This window comes from Microcaecilia unicolor, chromosome 6 (genome assembly GCF_901765095.1).
Source record: "Microcaecilia unicolor chromosome 6, aMicUni1.1, whole genome shotgun sequence".
Lineage (NCBI taxonomy): Eukaryota > Metazoa > Chordata > Amphibia > Gymnophiona > Siphonopidae > Microcaecilia > Microcaecilia unicolor.
In genome coordinates this window covers 176,934,721-176,959,022 of record NC_044036.1, presented here as the reverse complement: position 1 = coordinate 176,959,022, position 24,302 = coordinate 176,934,721, and the positions used below count along the sequence as shown (strand labels likewise).

Sequence of the window (24,302 nt, the reverse complement as noted above, 5' to 3'; positions counted from 1 at the left end):
CAATCCAAACCAAAACATCACACAGAAAAAAATCAAACCCATGGTTCACCGAAGAGCTGAAAAGCTTAAAACACAAGTCAGGAAACTAGAGCGTGCATGGATAAAAAAAAGAGATGAACATATACTAAATGCCTGGAAACTACTACGGAGGAAATACAAATACACCATTAAACAGACTAAAAGACTACACTACAAAACAATAATAGGACCAAACTACAAAGACACACATAAACTCTTCCACCTTGTGCACAAACTGCTAGACACTACACCAGTTACCAACAATAGCAAAGATATGCCAGACGTAGACAACCTTGCAAAATATTTCAAGGAGAAAATTATACAATTACGACTCAGAATACCTGCCAGCCATAGCGAATACACCACAATCCTAGAATGCCTAGACCCCGAAGACGGAATATACCCAGCAGACAGAACCTGGACTGAATTTGAACCACTATCAGAAGACCTCATCTCTGAAACACTTAAAAAATATGCCAAATCCCACTGCAAATTAGACGTATGCCCAAACAACCTCATGAAATCAGCTCCTCAACAATTCATAACAGACCTAACGAATCACACAAACTTCATGCTACAGAACGGACTGTTCCCAAAAGAAAAAGGAAAAATTTTACTCACGCCTATACCCAAAGACACAAAGAAAAGCGCAAGAGAAATAACCAACTACAGACCAGTAGCATCCATACCACTAACAACCAAAATAACGGAAGGAATGGTAACTAAACAACTTATCAACTATTTAAACAAACACTCAATATTGCATGATGCCCAATCAGGTTTCCGATCAAACCACAGCACAGAAACAGTATTAATTACCCTCATGACTAAATTTAAACAAATGATTGCAACTGGTAACAATATACTCCTCCTACAATTTGACATGTCGAGTGCCTTCGACATGGTTGAACACGGAGTCCTATTACACATACTTGAATACTTTGGCATTGGAGGAAATGTCCTAAACTGGTTCAAAGGATTCCTAACCAAGCGTTCATACCAAGTCACATCAAATTCAACCACGTCTGCCGCATGGACATCTGAATGTGGAGTACTGCAAGGATCACCTCTCTCACCAACCATCTTCAACTTAATGATGATCCCCTTGGCAAAAATCCTATCAAACCATAACCTCAACCCACATACAGTGGTGGAAATAAGTATTTGATCCCTTGCTGATTTTGTAAGTTTGCCCACTGACAAAGACATGAGCAGCCCATAATTGAAGGGTAGGTTATTGGTAACAGTGAGAGATAGCACATCACAAATTAAATCCGGAAAATCACATTGTGGAAAGTATATGAATTTATTTGCATTCTGCAGAGGGAAATAAGTATTTGATCCCCCACCAACCAGTAAGAGATCTGGCCCCTACAGACCAGGTAGATGCTCCAAATCAACTCGTTACCTGCATGACAGACAGCTGTCGGCAATGGTCACCTGTATGAAAGACACCTGTCCACAGACTCAGTGAATCAGTCAGACTCTAACCTCTACAAAATGGCCAAGAGCAAGGAGCTGTCTAAGGATGTCAGGGACAAGATCATACACCTGCACAAGGCTGGAATGGGCTACAAAACCATCAGTAAGACGCTGGGCGAGAAGGAGACAACTGTTGGTGCCATAGTAAGAAAATGGAAGAAGTACAAAATGACTGTCAATCGACAAAGATCTGGGGCTCCACGCAAAATCTCACCTCGTGGGGTATCCTTGATCATGAGGAAGGTTAGAAATCAGCCTACAACTACAAGGGGGGAACTTGTCAATGATCTCAAGGCAGCTGGGACCACTGTCACCACGAAAACCATTGGTAACACATTACGACATAACGGATTGCAATCCTGCAGTGCCCGCAAGGTCCCCCTGCTCCGGAAGGCACATGTGACGGCCCGTCTGAAGTTTGCCAGTGAACACCTGGATGATGCCGAGAGTGATTGGGAGAAGGTGCTGTGGTCAGATGAGACAAAAATTGAGCTCTTTGGCATGAACTCAACTCGCCGTGTTTGGAGGAAGAGAAATGCTGCCTATGACCCAAAGAACACCGTCCCCACTGTCAAGCATGGAGGTGGAAATGTTATGTTTTGGGGGTGTTTCTCTGCTAAGGGCACAGGACTACTTCACCGCATCAATGGGAGAATGGATGGGGCCATGTACCGTACAATTCTGAGTGACAACCTCCTTCCCTCCGCCAGGGCCTTAAAAATGGGTCGTGGCTGGGTCTTCCAGCACGACAATGACCCAAAACATACAGCCAAGGCAACAAAGGAGTGGCTCAGGAAGAAGCACATTAGGGTCATGGAGTGGCCTAGCCAGTCACCAGACCTTAATCCCATTGAAAACTTATGGAGGGAGCTGAAGCTGCGAGTTGCCAAGCGACAGCCCAGAACTCTTAATGATTTAGAGATGATCTGCAAAGAGGAGTGGACCAAAATTCCTCCTGACATGTGTGCAAACCTCATCATCAACTACAGAAGACGTCTGACCGCTGTGCTTGCCAACAAGGGTTTTGCCACCAAGTATTAGGTCTTGTTTGCCAGAGGGATTAAATACTTATTTCCCTCTGCAGAATGCAAATAAATTCATATACTTTCCACAATGTGATTTTCCGGATTTAATTTGTGATGTGCTATCTCTCACTGTTACCAATAACCTACCCTTCAATTATGGGCTGCTCATGTCTTTGTCAGTGGGCAAACTTACAAAATCAGCAAGGGATCAAATACTTATTTCCACCACTGTATATACGCCGATGATGTAACAATATACATCCCTTTCAAACAAGACATCAAGGAAATCTTCAACGAAATTAACCAAAGCCTATACATCATGAACACCTGGGCAGACGCATTTCGTCTGAAACTGAATGCAGAAAAGACTCAATGCCTGACACTCACTTCCCAGTACAACACGAAGGAATTTACCGCTATAAATACACCAAAACTAAACCTCCCAATCTCAGAAACGTTAAAAATCCTTGGAGTTACTATCGATCGCCACCTAACACTCGAAACCCACGCAAACAACACAACCAAAAAAATGTTCTACGGCATGTGGAAACTGAAAAGATTAAGATCATTCTTCCCAAGATCCGTTTTTCGCAGCCTAGTGCAATCCCTCGTACTCAGTCATCTGGATTACTGCAACTCGCTGTACGCAGGCTGCAAAGAGCAAATCCTGAGGAAACTTCAGACAGCCCAGAATACAGCAGCCAGACTCATCTTTGGAAAACCAAAATATGAAAGTGCAAAACCCTTACGAGAGAAGTTACACTGGCTCCCACTTAAGGAACGCATCACTTTTAAAGTATGCACATTAGTCCACAAAATTATCCACGGCGAAGCCCCAGCATACATGACTGAGTTAATTGACTTACCACCCAGAAATGCCAAAAGATCATCACGAACCTTCCTCAACCTACATTTCCCTAACTGCAAGGGCATGAAATACAAGACGCTACACGCATCAACCTTTTCCTACATGAGCACGCAATACTGGAACACACTTCCGCGCAACCTGAAAACGATTCACGAACAAACCAACTTCCGCAAATTACTGAAAACACATCTTTTTGATAAAATCTACGGAAAGAACCAAAACATATAAAATCCACACTCACTGCTCCGTTATACATCAACACATCCACCTAAGAATTCTCAATCCTGAAATCACACCACATTCATACCTTTAACCAAAGAAGATGTATACCATAGGCTATCCGTTGTTTATATGCTATATATTGTCCTCAGAATCTCTAGTTTTTCGTTGTTCTCCTTTCAATGTTTCTATATTCTTTTCCATTGATATATTCCTTAACGATACTTTGATTTGATTTGACTTGTTTTGTATAACTCTTCACAATGTAATCCATAACCGAATTGGAACAAAATGTAATTTCCATTATTCATAATGGTAAGCCACTTTGAGCCCGCAAAAAGGTGGGAAAATGTGGGATACAAATGCAATAAATAAATAAATAAATAAATGAATATGGTGGGAAAGAGAAGAATGGGAGAAGGAGATTCTGAGTGGGGGGAGAGAAAAAGGGATAGAGAGGAGGGTGCTGATTATGAAAGTGGAGACACTGCACTGTTGGAAAGGGAAATGCTAGGCTACAAATATGGGGGAGACAGGGAAGGTATTTGGCTACAAGGGTGGGGAGTGGAGAGAGAGGAAAGAAGTTAGGCTATAAGGGTGGGAAGAGGGTGGAGAGAGGGAGACGAGATGTTGGGCAATGGAGAGAAGGATAAAGAGATGCTGAGCTACAAAAGAGGAGGAAGGGGAGATGCCAACCATGATGGAACTATGTGGGAGAAGCCATAGGGGGTTGTCAAGGAGATTAGGATGACAGAGATAGAGAATGAGAAATGGAGGTGGAAAGTTGATAAGTGAAAAGTAAAAAGAAGTAGGTGGAGAACTGGAGGGTGAGAAAGAGGGTGAAATTTGAGTGGACAAAGTCAGAAAAGAAAGGGAGGAAAGAGCTAACAGGGAAAGATCTGGTTTGGGGGCTCCTCTGTGTGTAACAGCTGCTGAGCCTGGTCGGAACTAGAGCTAGCCATGCCCCCTGGGTGATATCACCCTCGGACACATGGTGAAGGCCAGGTTGGCATCAGAGGAGGAGTGCAGCTGTTCGCTGTGTCATCTTGGAGCTGGGAGTGCTGCCTGCAGTAGTTGCTGTCCCCGGAAGATCTGGTTTGGCGGCTCCTTTGTGTGTAACAGCTGCCAAGGCTGGTTGGGACTAGAGCTTGTCATGCCCCCTGGGTGACGTCACCCTCAGGCGCACAATGAAGGCCAGGCTGTTGCCAGAGCTGCAAGTGCATCCTTGGTCATGCCAACGGAGCGCTGTCTCCTGTGGGTTGATTTTGGGTGTAGTTTGGTTATTTTTTTATGGTAGCGATTGAAGTAATTTGGGGAAGGAGGAGATATGGGCAATTGGTGGGGGGATCATGCAGCCAAATTAGCACATACAACTTAAGACACCATACATAGAATTTGGGGGATAGCCCCTGTATATAATATGAAAATTGCTTTGATAGTAACCACGGAAAGGCAGTATACCAAGTCCCTTCCCCTTCCCCCTCCCTGGACACAATGAAGGAGCGTTCTCAATATTGAGGATGCTCAACACCCACTGGATCCACAGACTTGGCTCCTACGTAGCAATGTTTTGACTGTGACTAAGATGTGGTATTCTGTTTGCCTAGTTTGTGTAGAGATCTGTAGCAATCCCACTTGTTCTGTTTGACCAGAAGTGTGTATTGGTGTTCTAGGGCACAGTATAATACCTATAATACTGGCTAGTCATAGGGTTCTTACTGTTAGAATCATAGTAATTAGGTATTACTGTATTGTATAGAAAAGTGTAGAAAAAATGAGTACAAAATACAGTCTTTATTAGTGCTGTTTCCACCAGCTACAATAATTGTTGAAGCTGTTTTGATTTCGTGATATTTATATCTACATATGAGAAGCTTTCAAATAAATCAAAAAGCTGCCAAATAAGTGACAAAAAATTGTCCTCCACCTTTTAAGGCACTTCCTATCCAACTGGAACTGCTTTTGACGTTTCACAGATGGACCATGCATAATAAACAGTCGCTTATTTCTAATAATCTTTTACTACTGTTTTCAATCGCGTTTGCTGTTGTTTTGGGTGAACCAGTGTGGTGGCAATCTTCGCCTACTACCAGCAAGCTCGGCCTACTGGCTTCAATCCATATAATGGGCTAGATAGCTCTTATCTAACCTCCTTGGTTTAAACCTCCTTACTCAGCCCACAGAATGGGTCACAAATCACATAGCAGGTCTGTGCCGTGACTGCCGTCGTCTCCTCTCTCTCTCCAGTGTATGCCATTCACTTCCTGCTTTGGCCCCGCCTCTAGTCCACTTCCGCTTTTTTTTTTTGTCTACAAATTAAGCTTTGGTGGTTAACTTTGGAGTCGTTAACAGCCCTTCAGAGTCTGGAGATTAGTCTTGTGCAGTTTTTCTTCTTTATATCTGTTTATGTAATCGTAGATATCACTATACAGCCTCTCTCCCAGATTATGAAACAACAAAACCGAGCTCTTGGCTTGCAGCACATTTTAAAGGGACAGGCGCTGCTCCTGCTTCATCCCAATCGTAGTTATGAGTGTTTGAAAGCGCTGATCACATTTGACTGTAGTCTGCAATTTGAGCCTTATAAAGTACTGAAAGCCCAACTAAAATGTAAGTGAGAAAAATTTCCTTGGATTTACAATATAAGAAATGAAACTTCATGGATACTTTTTTTTTTTTTTAATTTTGAATAGGTGGAGGCAACTAGTTTAAGATTTAACACCAATTGTATCTGTCTCCTGGAATGGCGATGCCATAACAGGTGCTTGTAAGCCACATTGAGCCTGCAAATAGGTGGGAAAATGTGGGGTACAAATACAATAAATAAATTATTTTGATTTGCAGGCTGTGTGTTTTTTTTGTTTGTTTGAATCCTGTTACAGTTGCTGTTATTGTTTGATAAATTGTCTTTTTCTAAAACCAATAAAATTCTTGGACGTAAAAAACAACATACATTAAAAAAAAATAAAAATCCGATATAATGAGCATTGTATATTATTTTTTTTAATTGTTCGTTACTATAGCTATGACTGGGAATAATTGAGCGTGTGATCAGTACGTATTGTGACTATGTCGGCTCTTGTCTGCCTGCAGGGGTATAAATAAAGTTACGGCGGCTTGAATCTGTCAGCTCAGGAGTCAGGACTGGAGGACTGGAGAGGGGATGAAAACAAACATGGCCCGTGAAGATGGCGGCTCAGTCTGGGGGGCGCAGTGACAGCCGCGGAGAAAGCACGTCGCAGCCGGTTTCTGGCGTTTTGGCTCCCCGCAACCCTTCCTCGGTCTTATCGCCATGGAGGCTGCGAGGTTTCCAGCCGAAGATAGTGAAGGGAGAGATGCTCGTATTGTGGGCTCCGAACTGGTGGAGAATTACACGGTAAGGAGCCGGGGTGGGGTGAAACAAATGGGAGCGGAGGAAAGAAATCCGGAAAAATAAAATAAGCACAGAAAAAGAGAGAGAGATTTCCATCCCATATAAAGGGAAAAAAAATCGCAGTCTTATGCTGCTAACTTTATATTGGGGGGGGGGGGGGGGGGGGAGGTGTTTGAGATGTACATATTTCAGTCATGGTTCAGAAGGCTGTCTTAAAAATGTCATTTTTCACTCGAGCTGTTGTGTGTAAAGATTTGCCTGCGATATGCAATATAAAAGATGTCGCCAACCAAGTTTTTGTGTGTTGGGGAGGAGAGTAAAATATTCTGTTTTGAGTAAAGCCCATAATATTTTCTTGTCCAGTGCTCATGATGCCATTTTTCACCGGAGCTGTTCTGTGCAAAGATTTGCCTGCTATATGAAATATAAAAGATGCCTCCAACCAGGTTGTGTTTTCTTCTGGGGGGGGGGGGGGGGGGGGGAGAGTAAAATATTCAGTTTTGAGTAAAGCCCATAATATTATCTTGTCCAGTGTTCGTGAGTCTTCCTTTTAAAAAAACAACCTTTTTCTCCTAAAGAAATTTCTTCTGATATAGAAGACAGGGAGGGTTTTTTTCTTTTTTAAATAACAAATGTTTTTTTTAGTGTTTTAAAGTGAAGTGTCCAAAGACTTTTAAATGAGATCCCTGCTGATTTTGAAGCCCTTGTTTGATTTGTTTTTTCTTCTTCCTGGAAACCCATTGACAGCCAAGAAATGTTCATTTTAGATTATTATGCAAAATGATACTAGATCGGTGTTCTTCCTTGTTTGTTTTCTAAATCAATTTTTATATTTCATTTGTGGATTTTCTTTCCAATACAAGTCCAGAGTAAGAGCTTTGTTATTGATATAAGAATTTTTGCAAGTACAGTATTGATTATTCGATCTTTGCTGATCCGACCATCTGGCAAATCCGACAGGCCCATAGTGATGTCATCACATTGCCATTAAGAAATGCGCAGGTCCACTTGCTGTTTCCTAGCTTCACACTCTGTCTGCTGGTTAGTGTTAATAAACAATATTTTAAATAGATACCCTATGCCTGTCCTTTACACACAAGATATGTTTTCTGTGCATTTTTTAAGGGTTTACCATTGTTTTCCATATTAACTGACTTTTCACTTATCCGACAATGGCTCTGTCGTGAATGGGACAGGTGAAGTCAGGTAATCAAGACTGTACTGTAAATGTAAATAGTTTTGGTGTGTTTTTACAAGCTTTTGTTTTGTATGAAAGTTTGTTTTACAGCAAGGTCTAGCAAATAGAGAAACAACATAGAGGTTTTGAGGTAGCCAGTGAAACAATTTCAATTAATTGTTGAGAGCAGGTTACCAATATTGATTTGGGTTTAGTAAGCAGTATTGAACTTTTTGGTTTAGTTTGTTGATGAACTCATGCTGTTGGACATGTTCTTCATTCCAGAGTACTTCTGATGTGTTGATCTCTGTTGGGTTGCTTTTCATATCTTGTATCTTTTTATTAATAGCTATTAACCCTAGCAGCATGTACCAATTCAATGTACTTCAAGTGAGAAATGAGCAAATAATGACAAATTTCAGAATATATAAGTGAAACATAAATGCATTCCACAGGTATTGCCTTTGAAAGCTAATCAAAAATGTATTGTTGGTGCAATTAAAAAGGTATCTTATTTTTGTTTTGTTTAATTTCTATTTATTACCTTTTAAAAGTGGACTAACATAGCTATTGCATGATTTTATCCAACGTGTACTTTATCGAATTACATTGTTAGTAAAATGGCTCTCAGATTTTGAATTGATAACTTTCTTGCCTCTTTCCCCCCCCCCCCCCCCCCCCCCCCCAGTATCTGGTGGTGGAGAAGGGAGGGGTGGTCTGGTGGGTTGGGTAGCAGGAAGGGTATCTATCCATGGACTGCTTTTTAAAGGTGCATTCATTTTGTTCTTAGGCTTTGAGAGAGAAAACTGCAGAAGACCTGCTCCTGATCGTTACAATTATAATGCTATATTGTTTTGACACAGATGGACATATTCTAACTGTTCCTCTCTAAGATCCCCTAATGTGTCTATCACACATAAGCCTTATTTTACCACAATATCACCTTGTATTTGGCAAACGCTGATATGGTACTATGTAAGCCACATTGAGCCTGCAAATAGGTGGGAAAATGTGGGATACAAATGTAACAAATATTGAGCAGTTGTTGGCCATGTATTTTGTTTTCAGTTTAACTACAATATTTTATTACTGCTTCTACTATTATATAGCTCTACAAGATGTACACAGCATTATGTACATATGAGGCACAGTACCTGCTTTCTGGAGCTTCCAGTCTAAGTCAAATAGACAGAAAAGAGAAATAAGTGTTTGTTTACAGATTAGAACCCAACCAGTCTCCTACCAATTAGAAGCCCCTATCTCATTCTTGAGGGCCATAGTGACATAATTTAGCGTCACATTTTACAGTTCCTATTTGTGTTTGAGACGTGCAGAAACTGGCACTAAACATTTGTCTTGCATAAAGGTCCAAGTCCCCATTTTACAAAGCTGGGGTATGCACATCTCAAACCCAAGTGTATGCGGATAGCAAGGGACATGGTCTGGGCATGTTTTGGGCTGGTCAAGGGCATGGCAAGTTGATAGGGATGAATTCTATAAATAGCACCTATAAAAATCTGCGTTGAAAAAAACCTGCTTAAGTGCTATTCTGTGAGTGGTGCCTTAGGCGCAGTTTATAGAATAGCGCTTAAGTGCAGGGGTCATGCGTAAATTTTGGTACAAAGAGAATCCACACGCAGTGGAGAACTCAATAGATCCCACGGGTAGTGAAACAAAGAAAAAGAGGTGGGAAAATAAGTCAATCTTAATGAGTTATTGTTATATCATTTTTTGTTTAAAGATTAATAAATTTTGTTTTTTAACATAAACATTTGGTTCCATCCTTTGGATAGCCTGACTTATTTTCCCACCTCTTTTTCTTTGTAAATTTTGGTACAGCCATTATCCAGCAAAAAGCGTGGTGCAAGTGTCCTGCCTACATTTATGCGTGGAACCCCCTTATTCTATAATTTCATGTGCAACTTGAATCCATGCTTGCACCCACTTTTCCAGGACACGCGTGAAGCATGTGCCTAAAGTTACGTGTACATGTTGATTTCAATTAGCACCAATAATTGCTTGTTACAAAGCCAATTATTGGCACTGATTGGCTCATTCAGTTAAATTGTGCGCAATTTTTGGTATTAATCCCCATTTCAGAAAGAGGCTAAATGTTGATGTCCTAAAAGATTGGTGTTGGGAGTTAAACCTCCTACCAAGTGCATTAGGATTTGGTAAAAAATGGCTATTGAGCAGCATTTCACTGGAGGGATTAGGGGAGGTTGCTCCCTTAATCCCTTAGTGGTTTTTGTTGTCACCCCCCCCTCCCCCCACCCTCCAGTGCCAAGGGAAATCGGTCTCTGTGGCAGTGCTGGGGAAAATACATGTTTATTTTTTAACATGGTAAAAATAAAACAGCAACATGAACATGGATACATGTTTAACATTTTCAACGCTCTGCTTTCTTTCTATAATGGATATTTATGCCGTCCGACATAGATACCTCAAGTCTGACTTTTACATTCTTTCTAAAATGAGGCTGTATGAAAATAAGTGACTAAACTCAATCTCACTTTAACCAGGGATATACTGGGTGTTCTCAGGGTTCAGAAAATGTGTATATCCCCCTTATTCCATGTGTCTTAGGGATGCAGGAAGCAGCAAAAGCTGAAAATGAAGTTATTCAGAGGCACTTTTAGACTAGGCTACAGCAAAGTCTGAGACAATAATGAAATGAAGGGCTTTTCTAATTTTGGTCTGTGTGTTTCTATTTGTATCTATAATAGAATGAAAGGGGATAGACTCAGGGGTAATCCAAGGGAATATGGCTTTATGGAAAAGTTGGTTGATGTGTGGAATGCCGGAAAGAGAGAGTAAAAACGAAACTTGCACAGCAATCAAAACCAAGGAAGTAAAAGGTAGAAGACACCAACTAAGCTTGTTCTAGAATAGCGACCAAAATATAGCCCAGAAGTAAAATGTTTCTAAACATAAAAAAACTTTATTCTCTAAGGTGCATAGTTTGTGTACTTTGGAGAATAAAGGTTTTTACTTTTAGTTGGGGGGGGGGGGGGGGGATGTGACATGATATACTGTCTTTCTGTGGTTACAATTAAATAAGTTTTGTTTTTTTTTACATATTTTATACAGTACTTATTTTGTACCTGGAGCAATGATTGGTTAAGGGGGTTGTTATCTGCAGCAGGTCCCATTGTATTCCTATGGGCCCTGCTGCAGATAACTCGAGATAATCTTTAGTAAAAGACCCCCTAAGTGACTTGACCAGAGTCACAAGGAGCTGCAGTGGGAATCAAACCCAATTCCCCAGGTTCTCAGGCCACTTCACTAACCACTAGGCTAGTCCTTCACGCCATTATACTTCTGGAACAACATTGTTTGGCGTCTTCTACTCTTTACTTCCTTGGATGTGTTTAATGGCCTCCCAGCAGAGATGAGCACTGAATCTGAATTCAAGAGAGCCTCTAAGAGAGAAGAAAGAATTGTAACGCTTATTACTTGTGACCTGGATTGGCCACTGTTGGAAACAGGATACTGGGCTTGATGGACCTTCAGTCTCTCCCAGTATGGCAACGCTTATGTTCTTATGAATGGGCAGACTGGATAGGCAATATGGTCTTCCCCCAAATTCTATATATGGCACCTTAAGTTGGATGCGCTAGTTTGGCCACATTTGCCAAATAGCACGCACAACTTAATTGATTAACCAATCAGCGCTAATTGGTACTAATTTGCTTTAATTAGAATTTACGCACTCAACTTTCTAGGCGTATACTATAATGTGGTGCACATAAATTCTGATGCACACAGTTGAAAAGGGGACGTGGGCATGGGGCGTGGAATGGGAGGATTGTGGGTGTTTCTAAAAACTGTGCACACTATTATGGAATACACCCGATCTGCGCCTAATTTAGGCACAGGTATTTAGGACTGGTGGCCTAAATTGGTGTACCTAAATTTTAGTTGCAAGAACAGCGTGTGAGTGTATTCTATAAACTACACCTAATTTTAGGTGTAGTTTATAGAATATGCTCACACGGTGTAGTTTATAGAATCGTGCTGATCGCGTGGTTTTTCAGTACCGATGTTTAAGGCTCCCTTTATAGAATTTGGTCCTTTATCTGTAGTTATGTTTCTGTACTCTTCCTATCTACAGCTTCCTATATTCTTCTTGTTTTTATTCAGGGTTCCTTATTTTGTTTTTCTATTCATTTTCTTCTGTCTTTACCCTATTTCCTTTTCTTTTCTTTTTTTAATAGTTATTGCTCTCTGTTTTGCCTCCTCTCCAATTTTCATTTTATATAGTAATGTAGTAAATGACCACAAGAAGAAAAATCAACTTAGCCTATCTATTCTGCTCAGTTGAGATGGTTCTGTCTGGGGTAAATGAGCATATAATTACATATACAGCCCCAAACCAACTCCTCCCATCTTTACCTGTCTTATGAACCTTCTCCCACCATTGCCCTTTGTATCCGTCCCAAGTGTGGCAAGAGTCTATGCAAATACTGCCCTTTGTCACCTCCACCTCCGAGAAAATTTAAGCCCAGGAAAGAGAGAGAGACTTTTAGAAAGGGAAATATTAAAGCTTCTATGTTGTCTATTTAAAGTAAAAGGAGGGTTTTTCTCTTAAATCACCTTTTTTCCGCTTGCCAGAAAATATAAATCGTGCACTATCACTACAGAGTTTTGCTTTTTAAGGGGCCCTGCACTGGTTTTGGCTTGTGAAATTGGTGCATGCTGGGCTACTTTTTACTGTGGTGAGAAAAAGGCCTTTTTTTAAAAAAATGGAGCAGTAAATGGCCATGCGCTCATATTAAAATGAGCGCATGGCTATTTACTGCTTGAGCCCATACTGCCATCTGTTTAGTAGGTGGTAAGGGCTCACAAGCTACTCGTATGGTAATCGGGCAGCACGCAGCAATGTGACCAGGTTGCCGATTACCTCTGGAAACAACCCTGCTGTAGAAAATAGAAAATTATTTTATACTGTGGGAAACTGCACATGACAACTTTGGAACTACCACCGGGCTCCCGCTCTACCCCTGCAGTAGGGCCGATTTGGCACGCACTACCCGTGCAGTAGCCTTAGCGCAGCTTAGTACATAAGTATTGCCATACTGGGACAGACCAAAGGTCCATCAAGCCCAGCATCCTGTTTCCAACAGTGGCCAATCCAGATCACAAATACCTGGAAGATCCCCAAAATGTACAAAACATTTTATACTGCTTACCCCAGAAATAGTGGATTTTCCCCAAGTCTATTTAATAACGGTCAATGGACTTTTCCTTTAGGAAGCCGTCCAAACCTTTTTTTTAAAACTCTGCTAAACTGACTACCTTTACCACATTTTCTGGCAACGAATTCCATAGTTGAATTACATGTTGAGTAAAAGGGCCCCTAAGTAATAGAAATAAAGCAAGACAACAACAAAAAGATGATACTGTTGTTGTTGTTTTTTTTTTATTTTGCTAACTGAATGCATGTTTTAGCCAGCTTTAAAGGTCAGAACCTGTTTCCTCAGTTTTTATGTCACTGCTTGTATTAAATTCAAAATCCTTCTTCTAGTTTACAAATCCCGCCCTCCCTCAGCCCTTTTGTTGTTTTCTCCCCACCCACACTCCCATGACTCTGCATTGAGGAACTTTGGCCCTAAACTTTGGAATAAGTGCATAAGTATTGCCATACTGGGAAAGACCAAAGGTCCATCAAGCCCAGCATCCTGTTTCCAACAGTGGCCACATCCCCAAAATGTACAAAACATTTTATACTGCTTACCCCAGAAATAGTGGATTTTCCCCAAGTCTATTTAATAACGGTCAATGGACTTTTCCTTTAGGAAGCCGTCCAAACCTTTTTTAAACTCAGCTAAGCTAACTGCCTTTACCACATTTTCTGGCAATGAATTCCAGAGTTTAATTACATGTTGAGTGAAGAAATATTTTCTCCGATTCGTTTTAAATTTACTACATTGTAGCTTCATCGCTTGTCCCCCAGTCCTAGTATTTTTGGAAAGCGTGAACAGACGCTTCACATCTACCCGTTGAACTCCACTCATTATTTTATAGACCTCTATCATATCTCCCCTCAGCCGCCTTTTCTCCAAGCTGAAGAGCCCTAGCCGCTTTAGCCTTTCCTCATAGGGAAGTCATCCCATCCCCTTTATCATTTTCGTTGCCGTTCTCTGCACCTTTTCTAATTCCACTATATCTTTTTTGAGATGCGGCGACCAGAATTGAACACAGTATTAGAGGTGCGGTCCCACCATGGAGCGATACAAAGGCATTATAACATCCTCATTTTTGTTTTCCATTCCTTTCCTAATAATATCTAACATTCTATTTGCTTTCTTAGCCGCAGCAGCACACTGAGCAGAAGGTTTCAACGTATCATCAACCCTACTGCTTTACATCCGAAATCGCCAACAGTCTCTGCCTTTTAAGCAAGCCCTAAAAACCCATCTGTTTGCAATCTGTTTCCCTAAGCCTATCTAGATCCTTCGTTCCTCTACCTTCTTCTCTTCTATTTTTTTCTTCCTTGTCATCAAGCAGATGAAGCCATTATGTATGGGTTGTGTCCATCAACCAGCAGGGGGAGATAGAGAGCACTCAAATTTCACAGTGCCACATGGTCAGCTAGCTCCACTGCCTCTTCAGTATTCTCTATCTCCCCAAGCAGGGTGGTTGCAGCTTGATCAAGCTCCTTAAAAAATCTGCCTGGGGGTGGCTCCTGGCTTGCCAGTTGTTAGCCGGGGTGTTAGAGGCTATAGCAGCTTCACTTTAAAGGCACATAGGTTAGCCCTTTCCCTGCCTTACCATCCTCCCAGTGGATGTGAGCACATTAGTCAAGAGGAGTAAGAGAAAGAGAGAGACCAAACTGAGGGAGGGGGAAAAGACAAGAGATTAGATTGGGGGGGGGGGGGGTGGAATGGAGGAGGTGAAACACTAGATCCAGAGAGGAAGATATGTCTGCCCATGAAGGGAGAGGATAGTGGAAAGAGAGGAAGTGATATTGGACCGTGAGTGGAGGAGTGCAGGAGGAAGAGAGGAGAGAGAATGGGAACAGGGCACAGAGAGTTGCTGGGTGTGGAGTAAGCTCAGGGACAGGGAGGGGGAGGTACTAGAAAAAGGATGGGATACAGACACAGAGGGGAGATGCTGAACATTTGGGGAGGAAAGGAACAGTGACACAGAGAAGAAATGCTGGGCAGGACAGATAGGATGGTGGATATGAACAGAAAAGAAATGTCAGATGGACAGAACACTCTGGAAAGACAGGAAAAACGGAGAAAAGCAGAAGAGAGTTGGACCACATAGAATGGAAAAAATGCACAGATTACAAATATAGAAAGTTTTATTTTGCATTTATTAGGAACATGTCAGCTTTAGAAAATGAGCATCTCTGATGTCTTGTATTTCTCTGGTATTGCTGTATATGCAAGTCTGACGTCTTGAGGTTCACAGTTGCTTTTTGTGTGTGTGTTTTTGTTTGCCTTCGTGTCTCTATTACTGCTCTGTGGTCCCCCTGTTTCATAGTTGCTGAGAGTCTGTCAGTGTTTTGCATATGACCAAGGTGCAGTATTCTGCTAGTGTGTAGTTTCTGTGTAGAGATCTGTAGCAGTCCCCTTTATGCTGTTTTCTCACTAGATGGTGTACTGGCCTGGTGTAATATTTATAGTGCAGCCTTTTTATGGATAAGATTGTTGCTCTTGAGTCCAGGGAGTTAGTGCTGTTATAGAGTGGTAAGGTCCTGAGTGTTTTTGAACAAGTTTGTGCATAGTGTTTTCCGGTGGAGGGATAGTGTCTATACTAAAAGGACATCAAAACTGTAATATAAGTTGCCATAATATCAGACAGGGTTTGTGAAATAACCACCGAATCTTTTTTTTTTTTTTTTTTTCATTCTTGGATTGCAACCCTAGTGCAAACAATTGTTTCAATGGGGTGAAGTGGGGGAAGAGCAGCAATAGGTGTGTCAAGGGGCTTGCAGCAGTGCATGGGGATGGCTCAAGGCATAGATAGGGGGTAGGTGTCAGGTTTTTGTACATTTTGCAGATTGGTATATTGCAGGGATTTGTGCCTAACTTGGACTAACATGACAAACACACTACTCTTTAAAGTCAGTGTATGGCAGAAGTCTCCCCTCAGCTGTATCTTTAAGTCAATAAAACAAAAGTATATCTGAGAGAGAGTGTTTTGAATGCGGGGACTGTCTCTTCATGTTCATGTGTACAGCATTGCGTACGTCTTGTAGTAATATGCAGATAAACTTATAGCTTTGCTGCTGTTAATGGTGTCCAAAGTACAACTTTATTAATTGACTTTGCTTCTTCAGGCAGCTTTTGATTTCTGTTCCTAATAATACTACTACTTATCATTTCTATAGCGCTGCTAGACATATGCAGCGCTGTGCACTTGAACATGAAGAGACAGTCCCTGCTCGACAGAGCTTACAATCTAATTAGGACAGACAAACAGGACAAATAAGAGATAAGGGAATTTTAAAGTGAGGATGATAAAACAAGGGTTAGGAGTTAAAAGCAGCCTCAAAAAGGTGGACTTTTAACTTAGATTTGAAGACGGCCAGAGATGGATCTTGACGTACCGGCTCAGGAAGTCTATTCCAGGCATATGGTGCAGCAAAATAAAAGGAACGGAGTCTGGAGTTAGCAGTGGAGGAGAAGGGTGCAGATAAGAGGGATTTACCCAGTGAATGGAGTCCCTGGGGAGGAATGTAGGGAGAGATGAGAGTGGAGAGGTATTGAGGAGCTGCAGAGTGAATGCACTTATAGGTCAATAAGAGGAGTTTGAACTGTATGCAGAAACGGATAGGAAGCCAGTGAAGTGACTTGAGGAGAGGGCTAATACGAGCATAACAACACTGGTGGAATATTAGTCGTGCAGTAGAATTTTGAACAGATTAAAGAGGAGAGAGATGGCTATGTTGGAGACCTGTGAGAAGCAAGTTGCAATAGTCTAAGTGAGAGGTGATAAGAGTGTGGATGTGAGTTCTGGTAGTGTGCTCAGAAAGGAAAGGGCGAATTTTGGTGATATTATAGAGAAAGAAACAACAGGTTTTAGCAGTCTGCTGAATATGTGCAGAGAAGGAGAGGGAGGAGTCGAAGATGACCCCAAGGTTACCAGCTGATGAGTCAGGAAGGATGAGAGTGTTATCCACAGAAATAGAGAATGGGGGAGGAGGAGAGGTTGGTTTAGGGGGAAAGATAAGAAGCTCAGTCTGACTCCTTAGGGGAAAGGTGTCCTCTTTTCTGCAAACTACCTAGAAAAATATTGTCCTTCTGTCTGCTTTCCAGCCAGGGTGCAAGATAAGTGGAGTTGCTGATTTTCTTCTAAGTTCATTTAGTTGAGTGCTCCATGAAACTGTAAATGATTTTTAAGCTGTATGACAGATTCATAAGCATTCATAACTCATGGATTTGTTGAAATATGAGTTAGTTTTCTTATGTTCTTAGGTTACTACCCAATTTTGCTTTGCTTTTAAGCCTATACTCTCTTCCTATTAGACATAATTACTGATCAGATGAAGACAAATCTTTTATAACCTAGTAAGTGCAGTGAGCCGTCCCTTTTCTTTCATTTGAACAGGCAACTAACATTTACTTCTGTTACCAGAGATGTTTTTGAGAACCAAAGGATTTATGTTGCTTGTCTAATTTGATTTCCTAGAAAGATGTCATTTGTAAATTTACTATTATAGAAAATATTGAAAAGGAGAGATCAGTGGCCATTATGCCGTCTTGTATGTAATTAAAACTATTTCCATTGTGGTGGAAGTGTAATTTGCTGCAGCCCAGCACAGTTTGTATACTCAATACATTTAAAGAACTTTTTATAACGTACAAAAAAAAAGGTTGAAATCAATCAAATTCCTGGGCATCTGATTTTAGGGAAAATGTATTACATGATGCATGTTCACTATGGTGCTCATTTTCAAAGCACATAGACTTTGTAATTCTATGTGCTTTGAAAATGAGCTTATTTCTGCACATAATTCTCTAGAATATGATCTGATTTTAAAACCATGTTCATGTAAAATAGAAGACAATATGAGAATTCTACAGCAAGGAACAGTGGGTCTTTAACTTCAAAACTCTGCTTCTGGCTGATCTTTAACTACTTTCATGGGAAAGACATGAAAAATATTGGTATTATGTTTTTGAAGTGCTTTTCTGAACAGTGTACAACACTGGGAAGAACCTGAATCATGATTCCATTAGATATTGTCCATGGTAATATAGATGATAGAGGTGGGATCTTTCAGTTTGTACAGCATTGTGTTTTCAGCGTGATAATACACTACCATGCCTAAGCTTATATTTTAATTTCCCAGAAAAATGTTTGAATAAAGGTAGCTAGAAAATATGCTAGCTTAAAAACTCCTAAAAGTATAATTTAGCCTCTCTTGACTTTTTGCATTATTTGCCAGCTTTAATGTTTTAATAGTATTAATATACCACGTTTTTGAGCAGGTAGATCATAAGTAAACTAAAGGATTCATACAAATAATCTTTTCTCAGATAAAATACTAAATCACTCTAGAGACTAAAGTTAATAGATTTTCTAAAAAAAAATTTTGTTAGAAATTGTGCTACAAGTCTTTTAAAATTCAAGTTGAACTTTAACTTTAGCTGCTAGGGGTAGCAGGTACGATGACTGGAAAGTGACAGTTCATCCACTTTTTGGCTTAATGTCACAAATTCTGAGCACTAACAGTTTTTTTTTTTTTTTTTTTAGAAAGTCTATTATAAATTAACCTTAGTCTCTAGAACGATTTAGTACTTTATTACAATAGAAGCATAACATAAACTCTGTTAAAGCACTATATTAAATGCATGAATAAATATAAACATAAAAAATTCCATTAAAAGACTTGTAAGAGTTTCATTTGTTCAACATGATAAAAACAGTGCATCTAAATGAAACCCAGGGCGTACGCCCCATGAGCAAAGTGTGAATCAACCATCCCAAAGGCCAGTTTAGAATGTATTTTTTTGGGGGGAGGTAGAGGGCAAGCTCCACCCTTAAACCTGCCCTTCTGTGTCTCCATCTTTACCTTTCCCTGCACATGCCCTTGTTTTTCTCACCCCCAGCCAAAGATAGCAGAGTTATGACAGTAGAAGAACAAGCTCCAAGACATGACAAGGGTGGTCGTTCCCAAAGGGTGAGATTTAACCACCATAGTGAGTGACATTGAAGACCAGTGAGTGAGGTTTTTCTGCCCAGCCCCAACCATGTCTAATAACAGTTTTGGCAGATGTACATTCCAAAAACTGACATTTAATCAATAAATAGAAAATTTTATTGTATCTGGTAATTTTATTTTTCCATTCGTGTCAGTCCTAGTTTCTGGTTTCTTCTATCTATCTACTTTTAATTCTTGTTGGGGTCTCTTTGGTATTTCTTCTTTCTCAATGTCCACCTGCCATCTTCCCTCAGTATCCATTACCTCCCCTATGCGCACCGCATCTCTGTGTTTCTGCAAATTTTAGTCATCTTTTGCATTGCTCCCTTTTCCTGATCATTTATAAATGTTAAAAAAAAAAATCACTGGTCCTGGTAAAGGTCCTGGGGTCATCCCTTATTTTCCTTTTTCCACTGAGAAAGTTGATCATTTAGTCCTACTCTGTTCGATGTCTCATACTCGTCATTATGAGTTTCTCTTGGCCTAATGTTGTTTTTCCACAAATGGGAATCCCTTGCCACCTGGCTCACCGAAAACAACAATATCCTGCTTGTCCTCAGAGAAATCGAAGTTAGTTACCTGTAACAGGTGTTCTCTAGGGACAGCAGGACATGTATTCTCGCATCTCCTCCCACCTCCCCTTGGAGTTGTATTCCTTCAGCTATAGTATTATGCTGGAAGTCCCAAACTCGTGTGTCGGGTGGGAAGGCACCCGCTATCCACGGAGGGACACTGCCAAGGACTCTTATAGATATGCTGGGCATCAACTGCATCGGGTTTGGTCAGATGACATCACCCATATGTGAGAATACATGTCTTACTGTCCTTGGAGAACACCTGCTACAGGTAAGTAATTTTGCTATATCTCCAAACCAATGCAGTATATCCATTTCCATCTTAGGAGAGAAATCAAGGGTTCTAGTCCAGATACCTGTTCATCCCAAAGAAATTGGGAAGACTAACTTCCTCTTGAATCTTGGGGACCTCAACCACTTTCTTATAAGTTCAAAGTGATTGGAAACGTGGCTGAAGGCATGGCTGGCAAAGGAGCTAGCAGTAACAGATTCTGGAAACCCACTAGTGGTGGAACGGGCGCACCGCGTGGGCCGTAAGGATGACTCTAAAAACCGCCCCAGGGTGATTGTGGCGAAGATACTCAACTTTAAACACAAAGTGGAAATAATGAACGGATTTCGCCTCAGGAGAACAGAACTCGAGTATGAAGGGCACAAGATATTGATTTTCCAAGACTACTCTCAGTCTGTTCAGGAACAGCGGAGAGGATTTCATCCGTTATGCTCCTGGTTAATTACCAATCATCTGAAGTTTGCTTTGATGTATCCAGCCCGCCTTAAGATTTTGTTTCAGGACAAGTGGCATCATTTTCAATCTGTGACTGCAGCTAAATCTTTCCTCGCAGATAATGGACATACAGTGGAAGGCTGAGTAGATGCATATTAGATATTGTGCACTGTTATGTGAAATTTTGTGGTTATATTACAGAGTGGTGGTTGTTACTTAGGATGTTACAGGGAGCGCTGGGAGCGAGGGCCTCTTGCCTCTAACGGGAGAGAACATTCTGTGTTTGTTCACAGAATGACTGGGGTGCAAGATTGGGTATTGGGGAGAAGGGATGGGGGGAGAGGAAGGGAGGGGGGTTGGGAGTTGGATAAGGGGGGTAAGGTTAAGTATGGGGAAGAGAACAAGGAGGTTAATGAGGAATGTCATGTGCTCCATAGAATGAGGACAAGGCCACTGCTACATAGGATGTGGAGAAGAGCTGTTAATATTAGAATGATTATTTATATAACTCACTGGGGGGAGGCTGGGTCCCCTGGGGAGAAGATTAATGATGGGAATGGCTACTGGGGTACGTTATTCACAATGTATGGCACACATTAAGAAAACACGTTTCATTTCATGGAATGTGGGAGGGATTACGTCGCCAGTAAAGCGGGCAAAAATACTAGCGGCATTGCGGCGACATGAGGCAGATATCGCTTGTTTACAAGAAACTCGTCTCTCAGAGGTAGAACACATGAAGTTAAAGAGGTCTTGGGTGGGAGAAGTATTCTCAGCCTCGGCAGATGGGAGAAAGCGAGGGGTAGCGGTCCTCCTTAAAAGGAGTGTGGCTGCTAAGGCAGAACTAATATCAAAGGATGAACAAGGAAGATATGTCTTAATAAAATTGTGGCTACAGGGGAAGGAAACGGCATTGCTGGGTGTCTATGGCCCCAATATATAACCCACCTTTTACCAAACATTAATACGTCAGTGCGCTAAGCTGCAGTGCCCGCTGATAGTACTGGGTGATTTCAATTTAGTGGTGGACCCAATGCAAGACTGTTCAACTCCTAAAGGGGATACACAGGGAGGAAGTAAGGCAAAGGCGCTGAAGGTGTTTATGAATACCTTGGGGGTGTTGGATACATGGAGAGTAATGCATCCGGGCGAGAAAGACTTCACCCACTTGTCACGAGCACATGGGACTCTCTCCAGAATAGATTACATTATGGTAAGCAGAGAGCTATTCCCAACAGTCTTACAAGCAGAAATAGGCCCTGAGGAGATATCAGATCACAGCATGGTGTGGGTGGACATGGAGGCGCCTAGCTATTTTCAATCTAACCGGGGATGGAGATTCCCAGGGTACCTTTATGGGAACAAAGACTTTGCGCAATTCATTGTAACAAAATGGGAAGATTATGCCAAATTCAATAGCCAACATTCAGATAATCCCAGTTTATATTGGATGGCAGCGAAAGCGGTCCTCAGAGGAGATGTTATAGCGTACGTGACGGCACGGAATAAAAAGATAGCTAGGGCTATAGTATAATTGGAAAAACAGGCACAGAGGGCAAAACGACAATATGCGGCTAGTCCAAATAAAAAGACATGGGAACATTATAAGACAATACAAGTAGGCCTTAACTCATACCTGCATGAGAAAACCACTAGAGCGATGTTTTACCAAAAATACAGATTGCATAGGCATGGGAACAGAGCAGGCCCTCTACTAGCAAAGTTAGTAACGAATTGGAAACCCCACCGGGTGGTCACAGCTGTGAGAGACAGTCAGGGGGCGCTACGGACCAAAAATGAGGACATCAGACAGATATTCGTGCAATATTACTCTAAGCTATATCAGAAACAACAAACGATTAGAGAACAGTCTCTGGATACCTATTTGGGGAGGCTGGGTGTTCCGCGCTTGCAAGACCAGGAAGTTAGACAGCTGAACGAACCTATTCAGGGCCAGGAGCTCCAAAGAGTGGTTAGAGGACTGGCGCTCTCCTCCGCGCCAGGCCCTGATGGATTCTTAGGGGAGTTCTACAAACTACTGCCCGAGGCTTCCCTGGGCGTTCTTGGGGCAAATTATGATACTGTAGTGGAGGCTCAGAGGTTTCCGCAGCACGCAAATTCAGCGCTTATAACTCTGCTACCGAAACCGGGCAAGCCCGAAGACCAAGCTGAGGGCTATCGGCCAATATCACTACTTAATGTGGATAACAAAATTTTGGCAAAGATATTGGCTGATAGACTAGCAAAAATTCTGCCGAGGCTAATCGGGGAAGACCAGACAGGGTTTGTGCGCAATAGACAAGCAGGTGAGAATGTCCGTAAGTTACTCTTGGGAATGGCCCGTAGCAGACATGAGGAAGTACCAGCACTCCTTCTGAGCCTTGATGCGGAAAAAGCATTCGATAAAGTGGACTGGGAATTCATGTTTGACACGATGCGCTATATGGGCTTTCATGGATGGTTTTATGAGGCTACCACTGCATTATACACAGAGCCCTCAGCCGCGATCCTGCTTAATGGAGTGAAAAGTGAGAATTTTCAGATATGCAGGGGGACACGTCAGGGATGCCCCTTATCGCCCCTATTATTTATCATAGCGCTGGAACCCCTGCTCAGAGCAATAAAATTGGAAAGGGCAATACAAGGGGCTAAGATAGGAGCCAATGAGATTAAGGTGTTGGCATTTGCTGATGACCTGCTAATTTTGACTACTAACCCTAATGAAGCACTCCCGATATTACTAAATATAATTGAGAGGTATAGCCAACTCTCGGGGTTCACTCTTAACCTTGCAAAGTCAACAGCCATGATGGTGCATGGGGAAGGGACTCCCAGCTCTAGACAACTTAAGGTGAACTGGGTGGATAGCGAAATTCGGTATCTGGGGGTCCATATACCAAAAGATTTAACGCAATTGTACCACCTAAATGTTTCCAACTTGATGAGGGACACGTGTACAAGATTGCAATTGTGGCATGACTACCCACTTTCTCTGTTGGGTCGTATTGCTATAATTAATATGATGATAGTGCCTAGGTGGCTATATGTTTTTCAGGTACTTACGCTATTCTTAACAACTTCAGTGGAAAAGAAATGGACCAGAGTCATCCAACGTTTCCTCTGGTGGGGGAAACGGGCACGAATACCGTTGTGGATACTTCACACCCCAGTGGAATATGGGGGTCTGGGGCTTTTGAACATTAGACATTTAACAATAGCCAGTGGCATGCGTCACATAAATGACTGGCTCAGAGGAACGAGCTACTTTTCGGCCACAGCAATAGAAACCGCAGCGCTACAACAAGTACATCCTGGATACATGCTGCATGCTTCAAAAGCGATAATAAGTAAGGAATTTGTGGACACAGGAATCTTCACATCAGCACGAGCAGTCTGGAGATGGGTTTGCAGACTCCACCGCTTTTCAGCAAAGACGACACCGTATATGCCCATATGCGGGAATTTGGACTTTCCACCAGGGCAGCTACATAGCGCTTACCGGAGATGGAAAATACAGGGACTGATTTTTTTGACACAGGTGTTGACAGCGGAAGGAAAGATTCAGCCCTTTGGGGAATTACAAAAAAGATATCAACTACCACCATCGGACATTTTTTACTATTATCAATTGAAACACTACATCACCGGTTTACCCTGGGAGGATTTGACTGAGGATG

The 24,302-nt window shown here is 41.7% G+C and overlaps 1 protein-coding gene across 8 annotated transcripts in view; it reads left to right on the top strand.

The window, feature by feature from the left end:
* The first annotated feature begins 5,950 nt into the window (after positions 1-5,950).
* The window catches only part of NISCH (nischarin), a 168,462-nt gene continuing 150,110 nt past the window's right edge, over positions 5,951-24,302 (top strand). For all 8 annotated transcript variants that reach the window (XM_030205474.1, XM_030205476.1, XM_030205477.1 and 5 more), the window contains exons 1-2: positions 5,951-6,222; positions 6,706-6,988. In XM_030205474.1, coding sequence (XP_030061334.1) covers positions 6,905-6,988 — 84 coding nt within the window. In that variant the 5' untranslated portion in view covers positions 5,951-6,222; positions 6,706-6,904. The remainder of the gene's footprint in view (positions 6,223-6,705; positions 6,989-24,302) is intronic.